This window comes from Podarcis filfolensis (assembly GCF_964270895.1).
Source record: "Podarcis filfolensis genome assembly, chromosome: 6".
Lineage (NCBI taxonomy): Eukaryota > Metazoa > Chordata > Lepidosauria > Squamata > Lacertidae > Podarcis > Podarcis filfolensis.
The window spans coordinates 23,209,348-23,220,143 of record NC_139609.1 but is presented as its reverse complement, the minus strand read 5'-3'; the positions used below and the strand labels follow the sequence as shown (position 1 = coordinate 23,220,143).

Sequence of the window (10,796 nt, the reverse complement as noted above, 5' to 3'; positions counted from 1 at the left end):
GCATTAATATTCATCCCTACAAACAAACTGCAAGATAACAGCCTCACTTAATCACTACAATAGGAAGCTGGAACAATCTAGTGTCACACACCATCATTGCTTGGTTTAGGGGAAATGAGACTTTTATTTCCCCAAAGACAAATCTTACTTTGTTATTTTCTGGCCTTAAAACCCCCAAATCACATTGTCACACATTTTATATCAGTTTGCTCATAGATCTGCTCTATTTGATTATACTTAGTACACTAACAGTGCAGTCCTATACACAGTGCAGTCCTGTACTCAGAAGCAAGTTCTATGAAATGCAATGGGTTTTATTTCAGGTAAATGGGCTACTGAGAGAACGATTCACAGTGCAGAGTAGGTCTGCATAAAAGTGCACAGGATTGCCCTGCGTGTCATGGTTTATTCCAGACCTGTACACTTTAAGACTCACCGGGCCAAATGCTGTCCAAAAGCCATTTATTGATTTAGTGTTCTTGTGCACTGCTAGGGGGAAAGCTGTAGTTCAGAGGGTCCCAGCTTCAATCTCTGGTGTCAGGCTTCAGGGAATCAGCTTCTCCCCCCCATGGCAGTAGATAAACAGATCAAACAAAAGGAAAGTCTTATCAGTTAGTTTCTTTAATAAACACAGTGAGAGACAAAAGAAAGCATCTACACAGAATGGTGGTGCTCCCAATTAAGGCTTAAAGGTAAAGGTAAAGGTAAAGGGACCCCTGATCATTAGGTCCAGTCGCGGATGACTCTGGGGTTGTGGCACTCATCTTGCTTTATTGGCCGAGGGAGCCGGCGTACAGCTTCCGGGTCATGTGGCCAGCATGACTAAGCCGCTTCTGGCGAACCAGAGTAGCGCACGGAAACGCTGTTTATCTTCCCACCGGAGTGATACCTATTTATCTACTTACACTTTGACGTGCTTTTGAACTGCTAGGTTGGCAGGAGCAGGGACCGAGCAACGGGGATTCGAACCACCGACCTTCTGCTCGGCAAGTCCTAGGCTCTGTGGTTTAACCCACAGCGCCACCTGCATCCCTGAACTCTTGAATAGCTCCTATTTATTTCTGTATGTACAAATGGTTGCCAGGCTTACTAATGTAAGTAAGGGAAGTCCCATAGTGGCACCATTTAGGGAGAAAAAAGAGGTCAGCTCCCATTCACTGTGTTTCAGACCATGGTGTGATTATTCCTCAGAAGAACCTAACATCAGATCCTTATGAGGCATAGAAACAACCACAGCAAAGTATCTTAAATGCATGGGGTTGGTTTCAGACTAGGTCAATTAAATTTAGGTTCCATTGGGACATGTTTGGTATGACTCATATCCCATTGACTTTTAGTGGGATCCCAGTTCAACTAACTTAGTGATCCAAGGTGATCCAAAGCTTTTCGTAATGCAATCCTGTCCATATCTAAGACCATATCCAAGTCACTCAAAGGCTTTTTGCAATGTAATCTCAACTGTTTTGAAACTTGCTGAGGGTCCTGGCCTCTCCTCACTCACTTTTCATGAGCTGAGGAGGATGCAGGCGATCAAAGCAGATTTAGAAAGCCAGCTGTGATAGAAACAGAAATGTAAAACTAAACCATTCAGGGTCTTCAACTGTGAGTCTTTCTCATGCATTCCACCAACATGGGAAGCTGATGGGTCAGGTGAGATTGAAAGAGGCAAAGCTGGTAGCTAGCTCTGATTTAGGACATTGGGCCATGCTAATCCAGATACTATGCACTTGGGTTCTTAACTGCACCTAGCAGTTAATGCAGGAATACATACAAGGTATGTCAACACTGGCCTGGAGCAACTGCCAGGGTTTATAGTCTGGCCTGGAGAGTCAGTCTCAAAACTCCATTAATTCAAGTTCTGCATATGCCCATCTTATGGGGCCAGTAACATTTTAGAAAAAGGGTAAAGTTTGGAGTTGTGGTGACTTTATTAAGGAACGTTCCTCAGGGTTTTCCCATTCCTTGGAGAAGTCTAAAGCATGTTCCTCAAGAGTCTGAGGGGTAGCAGTACTTCCCTGAGATTCAGGGGGCAGGGTGTAGAATCTAGGGTGAGCTTCCCTATTCAGGAAAGACCGGAGAGTGAGTTGAACTTTTCCTTGGAAAGCAGTAGCTTTGTGGGCTCCACCTCCAAAGGGTTTCCAAGTGGAGCCAACGTGGTGTAGTGGTTAAGAGCGGTGGACTCATAATCTGACGATCTGGGTTCGCTTCCCCGCTCCTCCACATGCAGCTGCTGGGTGACCTTGGGCCAGTCACACTTCTCTGAAGTCTCTCAACCTCACTCACCTCACAGAGTGTTTGTTGTGGGGGAGGAAGGGAAGGGAGATTGTTAGCCGCTTTGAGACTCCTTAAGAAGAGTGAAAGGTGAGATATCAAGTCCAAACTCCTCCTCCTCTTATTCTTCTTCTCTTGGTTGAGGCCCATGATACCAGGTGGGTCTACTCTGTACATTCATTGAGCCATAAATAAAACTTGAAGTGGCACTACTCATAAAAACTGAAGACATGGAGTAGATTTCACATGCCCATGCACACACCACTATGGAATGGAAGGGGCCGCTGCACGCTCATTTGTTTCCCCCTTCTCTCTGAGAAAAGGTGTGGACTGAACCCCGAGAAAAATGAGAGTGACTGTAAAGATGGGGAGAGGTGCCTGCCCACTAAGGATCTCTTACAGGGCTCCCTCTAAAACCTGGAGCTGGTCCTGTTTCCAGGACAGAGTTTTGCCATGTGCCTCGGAAGTCCCTAGCTACTAGTGCCCAGATTAATTTTTTGCAAAGTCCAGGAACTTTGGTGGTGTTACAGCGTTGCATACTGAAGAGGTGCAGGCCTTGTTTATTCGCTTCAAAGGAAGCAGTGTCTCTGTACACACACATCCGCTTGTGTACATGCAACAACCCTTTGACTGAAATGCATGGAAAACCTCTTGCAGGCAGAAGAATTCCATGTAAGCACTGGAAAACTCCTGACTTGCAAGGGCTGGGAAGACTGTAATAACCCTTCTACATGGCAATATTTCCCTTCGTAGCTTGGTGTTACTCAACTTAGAAACGTTTCCTTCTGTTTGCCCAGAGTGACGAATTGGTTATGATTGAATGATGGCTTGCCTTGAGTGATCTCCGTAGCTCGAGCCTACATACTGTACCAAGGTCAGAAGTAGCATTCTGCTTTCCAAAAAATAGCACAGAGATGCCATCTAGCAGTGACACTTAGGAATTTCCAGATCTTGAACATTTCCTTTCTTCAATATATATCAAATCATTGTGTAAAAGACTAGCATCTCCACCTCCAATCTCAGTATCCCACCCCTTCCAGTATCTCAACAGCATGTAGAGGAGGGGAAAGAGTCCCTGAAGTGCATCATCAAATGAGAAATATATATATACTTCCATATATATTATTCTAAAAATGGAAATTCTAATCAGTGGCTAATTAATACACACTGCATTTCAGCCGGAGTATCGAAATAAAACTGGTGCGCATTCATCAGCATTAAAAAAACCTGCAGAATTAATTAGTGCTTCTTTTTCATTAATGTCTAACTGCAGTCAATAGTTTGCTGTGCTGAAATAGGTGATTTAACCTAGCCCTGAAATCACACCTCTCTAGAAAATAAGTTAACTCAATAAAAATGGAGCCAGTGTGCAAAGACCTTAATTAGGGTCCCCCCCACCCACCCCAGTAACATAGATCACCATGAGGTGGCGATACACAAACACTTTCCTACTGTTTAACCTTAAAGGACCTAAAACTTTGCCAGCACTGAAGCATTTAGACACCTTATTCTGCTGACTTCTTGGAAATTATTGCAGGATTCTAAGAATCCAGCCGATGCCTCTTGATGAAGAACAACGATGCATTCAGAGTGATGATTCTGCGTACCTTCTTGATGCACCTTCAAAGAGCAATGCCATCCAACATTCTCTGATGTGACATGCATCTGGGTAAGGCTGCAAGTGGATTATGTCAGGCAGTGAGTTAGGCATAGATACTATTTGCGGATAAGTGCAAGTTTATCTGATGATCTGACACTGTCTTTGGGGGATTTGTGTATCACTGTCACTACTTTCCCTTATCTCCCACGGTGCTGTAAAGTATTGTTATGAGTATAGGAGGCGGGGGAGGGGGGCTTGAGAGAAGCTGTATGTGAGATCCTTCTAACCCTTAAGTGTCAAAATGTAAACCAGACAGTGTTAGAAACTCAGATATATAATTTAAGGAGCCAAAGGGCTCCTTAAACCCAGGTTACAGTCACCAAAATGGAATGTCTAGCTGCCATTTTGAGACAAAATGGCTCTAAAGTCTTATTTTTCAAATGATGGGCTGACTGTGACTGATTCTCAGTTCAACATATGGTTAGTTCAGAATACAACCTTGAGCTAGGTTGAGAGCTTTGAGGACTTAAAGGAGAAAGTCTCTTGATCCAGGGGTAGTTGGAATATTGGCCCATTCCAACCTCTTTTTCTTAATGGTGACTTTTCCGGCTCAGACTGCACAGAAAGAAAGCATTTTGGTTCCAGAAATCCATTCCAGTTTTCCAGATAAAATACAATTGATAGAATTACACAGGATGGGGTATTAGTGTACAAAAACGGTCCAGATCCAACAATCTCCAGGCATGCACCTTGAAATGGTGGAGATGTCAGGGGCTATTCTGGCTCCCAGGTATCTTCACTTGGTTGCACTGAAGCCAGGCTATACCCCTAGGCTGAAATGAAGGGCAATTAAGAGAACAAAGCAAAGGGGGCTCTGTGCGAGATGGGAAATGGGCGTGGCCCCTCCCTCAACTCAGAGAGAGTTAGAAGGACAAAGTCTGAGTTGAGAGTTGAGAGTTCGCAGTGATGTGAGAGAGTCAGAGCAACATCTGAGGCCGGTTTGATTTCTGTTTGAATCCCATTGTACATATGTGTAAATAAACCATGTATCAGAAGGACACCACAGTCTCCGCTGTGTCTCATGGCAAAAGGAAACACAAACTCTGGTTTAGCGCCTGGAATCACGCACTGCTCAGAGATTGGGGCGGCATGCAACAGTATAATAATTCTAAAGGGAGAAGATTTGCACCCAGGAAAAGAAAGTGATTTGATAAGCGTTGCTGACTTTAAGAAAGAAAGAAAGAAAGAAAGAAGAAAAGCAAACTCTTTCTCAACTCTATCCATTTGACGTCTGAGATGTCTCTCTTGGAAACTCACTGGGAAACTTGCATTCATGAATTCAGTAAGAAACTTGAGAAAGGCATTTTGCTTCAAGAAGCTTGCAAATTACATATATATCTAGGTTTCCTGCATTGCAGGGGGTGGACTGGATGATCCTCAGGGTCCCTTCCAATCTACACTTCTATGATTCTATGTATTTTCTCTACTTCGGTTCAGAAGATTCCAGGAGAGCTATGTTAAAGTCAAAACTTTAGTCTTAGAGAATCTTATTTTTGTATTAGAATTCCATTTCACCATTTGCATCCAGAAGGATCCTCAAGGCACGATATTCAGACTGGTATTCCCCTGCTGCCATGTAAAAATAGTTTTCACCTAAGTCGTCGTTGTCTTCTTCTTCTTCTTCTTCTTCTTCTTCTTCTACTTCTTCTTCTTCTTCTTCTTCTTCTTCTTCTTCTTCTTCTTCTTCGTCGTCTTCTTCTTCTTCCTCTTCTTCTTTGGATACCCCCTTAAAGCCCCTGTGTACAGAATGGAAAGTCATTGCCATCACCTCTGGGTAGCAAGAAAACGCTACCACAAAGGTTTGAAACTGTCCGAAAAGTTTGTCCTGACCTCCCACTTCCAGTCTCATTTTGGCTCATCGAAACAGGTGGCTTACTAACATAGGCATGGAGACTTTTTGCCAATGGCCACACTAGACATTGTAAGAGAAATGTTAAATAAACAAATACACACAGCTGCAGGAGGCTGCCCTCGGGATGCAAATGTGGCAGGTGGGAAGGATCTAGCACTTATCCTCCAGCTTTTCTGCTCAAAATGGTAAAAGCTGGTTTTTCACTTGTGGGGAGGGGGCAGAGCTGCATTCCAGTCTCTTTTCCCCTGTGGGTGCAAAAGTAGCAGAGAGGAGGCAATTTTTAGTAACCCCCCCAAAAAAAAACATGCAGTGAAGCAATCTCTCCCTCCATCATTCCTCTGCATAAGCTTGAAACCTGCAATAGTAACTGGTTTTCAGTTAGAAATGAAACATTAGGAGACTGTTCCATGCATGTCGATACTGACCTTGAGTTTTGCTGAAACAAACAAACAAACCTGACCTGACTGCATCTTGAATCCACTGGTGTTCTGCACAGATCAGGTCACGCCTGTTCCTAACTTGTTGCAGTTCCTTTGTTTTTCGGCCTCCTCTCCCTCCCTCTCCTCTCCCATATTTTGGGGGTGGGGAACGGGAAGCAAAAGACTTTCTGGCCACTTAATTTGTTTGATGAAATGGGCTGCAGCTCCTGGAAGCTCATGCTAAAATAACTGTATCGATTTCAAGGTGCCACAGAATTCTTTGGGTTGGAGTTTTGTTGTTGTTTACTAAAACAGACTTAGCACAGTTTCTAGAGGTAACTTTGGAACATTTGGTTCTGCCCTAGCTCTCAAACCTCTTATTCTGGAGCAATCCTGTACTTCCTTGTTATTCTTATTCATAACACTTTTAGAAAATATTGATTTGCCGCCTGAAGAACTGTGTGAAATAGAGAACATTAAGTGCCATTTTACCATAGCTGTCAACTTTTCCCTTTTCTTGCGAGGAATGCTATTCAGAATAAGGGAATTTCCCTTTACATAAGGGAAAAGTTGACAGTTATGCATTTTACAGGTGAGGAAAGTGAGGACAAGTAGCTGTACTGGGCATTTAAGCTCTCCCCCCCTTCCTTTCATTTTTTTTGAGGGGGAGGGGCCCCTGATCAGAAACACACTTGACATTATTAATACCATCGTCAGGATCATTAGCATTTCACCTTTTACGTATGTTGCTAACAAGAGCAAAAATAAAAAAGTTTTTCAAACAGTTCAGGAAAAAAACCTAAAGATAACTTTAAAAACAAGACAAGACAAACACAGCAGCTCACTGTGAAACTTCTCCAAAGAAAAGAAGTTTATGTTTGTGGCCCAACGACTAATCTTCTAAAAGGGGGGGGGGGTCCAGTCCAGTTTTGCCTCTAACTTTTCTTTTAAAGGAACACATTGATTGGAAGGAAAATAGGATGGCTTACTTCCGTATATATATATATATATCTTACAGAGATGTAACTCAACACAGGCATCTGAGAAGCTGTGAGCACAATTTCTGTCCATTCACCCAGCGGCTAAGGCTATTGATAAAATGCTCACCAGGCTGGAATCTCTAAACTCTTTTTCAATATACCAAGACTCAACACACATGAAGAGATCCTAAAAGTACAACTAGAGAGAGTACGATGAAGACAATCCTGAGCTGCTCTCCTTTTTAACCTTAAACATGGAATGCATCAATAGTCACTTTTATCAAAACTGTTTCTACAAATTGCTGGTCTGCAAAAGGACTCCATGCTTTCATAAAATCAGCACTACTGCAAACACACATTTTCTACAAGAAATGTTTGTGCAGTATTTACAATTCATGGCTTTTCCCATGCCCCCATACCTAAATCGTGCTTCCTCCAGTAAACCAATCTGAAGTTTCAGCTCAATCGCCAGTTTGAAGATTGTTTCTATATTTAAGCTGAACACCCTAGATTACATGCTTTTGATGTGAGCAATTCTGACATCCATCAAAACACAAAATGCTGTTTACAAGCCCCGAAAATAGTCCACACTCCTTGTTTGGCACTTCAGTGCCTCCGTAAAGCATTCACCGGCATGCAGTGTGGAGACCACACACACCACGGAGGGGCCCACAATGGGTATTTTATATCAGCAGATAGACATCAAGTCATCCAGAGGTGGCACACAATGCAAATCTTCCACTCCAAGGCTTCAGGTTTGTGCTGAACAGCACATACAGTCGCCCGGCCTACTGGACTTCACTCATCTCTTACTAATGGCTTTCGACAAGTCTCATTTTCAAGGTCTGATGGAATGGTTTTTCAAATTCCCAGCCCAAGCCAGGCAGCATCGTTTTTGTGTGTGTTTTTAAGGGGCTGTCATTCAGCTGCAGAGCAAAGCTTATTTGCTCTCAGAAATGTAACTGGGGGGAAATAATGGTGATGCTGCTGCTTCTCTGCAACCTGAGGGCAATTGCAATTGCACATGACTAGTGGAAGGGAGAAGCCCAACCTTCCTCCCCCTTCCTCTTCTGCAATATAAAGGCACGTGCCTTTATTCTTCCTCTGGAGGGATGCTTCTCCCCGTGATTCCAAAGGGCTACAGATTTTATGCACCCCCTGATCTCTATGAATAAATCCATCCCTTGTCCACGGCTAGGCTGTTCTGGTGTCATTTCCAGCTAAGGCTGGGACAGCTTCCAGAGTTCAACAGATAAGACATTGTCCATGGGGAAAGCCAATCGCAGCATTCCTGGTGTTCTAACCTATATCCATCACCCGTCTCCTTTCCATGTGGGTGATCGTCAACAAAACTTGTATAGTAAGATTTGGGGGAGGTGGAGGGAGAGGGAGGGATACCCAACAACACAAGCAGAGCAAGTCATCCAGGAAGAAAGGGTGCAAGCCAACATTAGCCGTATTCGCAGGAGACCCCCTGAATTCAAGGGGCTTACTTCAAGGGGTCTCCTCTGAGCAGGATTTAGCTGGGTACCACCCAGTGTCCGCTTTGTTATTAGACTGGATAGGATGTTTGTCTGTGTGTGTGTGTGTGAGAGAGAGAGAGAGAGAGCGCATCCTCATCCTTTCAACTGTTTGAGGGAAGGCAGCCTGCAGTGCCCCTCTGCTGTTTGCCTTATTGACCACTTTCCAACATTGCAAGGTGAACGCGCGCGTACACACACACACACACACACACACATTGCCTTTTCAAACAAGACGGGAAAAAGCAGCCCAGGCTGTGTTTGCGGAAAGCCCCACTCCATCCATTCCCCTCCCCTTCTGGCAAAAACTACAGCGCACCCATGGCTAGGAAGACAAAAAGGATGCGCTGCGAAGCAAAGAAGCAGGAATATATACAGTATATACAATCCCCTTCCTCCCCCAAATCCCTCATTGCCTGCCCCATTAAAACAGTGGGGTATGGTGATTATGATTTTAAGAACTTAAGGAAATATCGCAGGAAGGGGGTCAACTAGTAGTTCCAGAGGCGAGAAAGAGAACGGGCAATGTTTGCGGAGGGTCCTTCCTCCTGCATCTCCTACCTTGGAAGGGTCCAAGCCGGCCAAGAGAGCCACGAGCAAGAGGTTGAGGATGCTGGCGGAGGGCTGCATGCTGCTCCCGGGGCTGCTGGGCTGCTGCTGCTGCTGCTCTTCCTCTTCTTCCTCTTCTTCTTCTTCTCCTCCTCCTCCCTGCTCAGCCTCTCCTTCATCAGTCACTGCAGGGACCCCTCTCGTCAGTGCCACTTTCTGCACGCCCGCCTGCCACAGCCAGGAGAAGGCGGCAGCGGGAGGCGGCGGCAGCAGCAGCAGCAGCAGCAGCCCGGGGGACGCTCATTCATTCCGCAGGCATCCTTCTCGGAGCGAGGAGGGAGCGCGGCGGCGGGAGGGGGCGCCCAGTCCAGGCGGAGGGAGAGAGATGGAGAGAGCCAGCCGGCGAGAGGGCAGAGGGAAGCGGGCGGGCCGCGTCGCGCACGCCCCGCCACAGCCGCCTCTCCGCCGCCTCCTCCCTCCGCCGTCACAGCAGCCAGCCCACCCTGCCAGGGGGGGAAAGGCGGGAGAAGAAAAGTTTGCCGGTCCCCTCCTGACTCCGAAGAGCGCGGAGCCTGGCGGGCGCTGCGCAGGGCTGACCGGCGGATGTGACATCACCGAGCCCTGGGGGCGGGGGTCAGGGAGGCAGCCGGTCAGCGCCAGAGGCCGTGGTTAGTGGGGGGGGGCGCAGAGGGACGGTGTGGGGTGGGCGCTGAGGGGTCAGCCCTGACTTCTTAGCCCACCCACAACCCCTCTGGAGACCTCGAAGTGCCTCCCAACATTTCTCCCATGCAAATGGGGATGTCCTAAGGAAAAGTGGGACGTTCTGGGATCAAGTCAGAAAACGGGATGGCTGCTGCGGATCCAGAACTCCCTAGAAAATAGGGACACTTGGAGGGTCCATACCCTCCAACATCTCCCGGATGAAAATAGGGACGTTCCATTCCATTCCCTCCAATATTTATCCCATGAAAATAGGGATGGTCTATCCCCTCCCCTCCAACATTTCCCCGATGAAAATTGTTGCTGTTGTTTAGTCGTTTAGTTGTGTCCGACTCTTCGTGACCCCATGGACCAGAGCACGCCAGGCACTCCTGTCTTCCACTGCCTCCCGCAGTTTGGTCAAACTCATGCTGGTAGCTTCGAGAACACTGTCCAACCATCTCGTCCTCTGTCGTTCCCTTCTCCTTGTGCCCTCATCTCCGATGAAAATAGGGACGTCCTATTCCATACCCTCCAATATATTCCTGATGAAAATAGGGACGTCCTGTTCCATTCTCTCCAACATTTATCCCATGAAAATAGGGAGGTTGTATTCCATTCCCTCCAACATTTCCCCGATGAAAATAGGGACCTCCTATTCCATGTCCTCCAAGATTCTCCACTCTTGCCAATCCTTGCTACAATTTCAGGGTCTCCCTACCATTAGGCAGAACAGAGGGCAGTCATCCCAGGCAGTAGATGCTGCGAAGATGAGGGTAGTAGTGAGATGTTGGGTGACAGGTAAATTTAAATGAGGATGAGACACATTCATGCATACCCTCCAAC

At 46.1% G+C, this 10,796-nt stretch overlaps 1 protein-coding gene across 1 annotated transcript in view; it reads right to left on the bottom strand.

Moving 5' to 3' along the window:
- The window catches only part of OLFM3 (olfactomedin 3), a 162,966-nt gene extending 153,142 nt beyond the window's left edge, over positions 1 to 9,824 (bottom strand). The window contains exon 1 of the mRNA XM_083620493.1: positions 9,264 to 9,824. Within this exon, the coding sequence (XP_083476619.1) occupies positions 9,264 to 9,332 (69 nt within the window). The 5' untranslated portion in view covers positions 9,333 to 9,824. The remainder of the gene's footprint in view (positions 1 to 9,263) is intronic.
- Between the last annotated feature and the right edge of the window lie 972 nt (positions 9,825 to 10,796).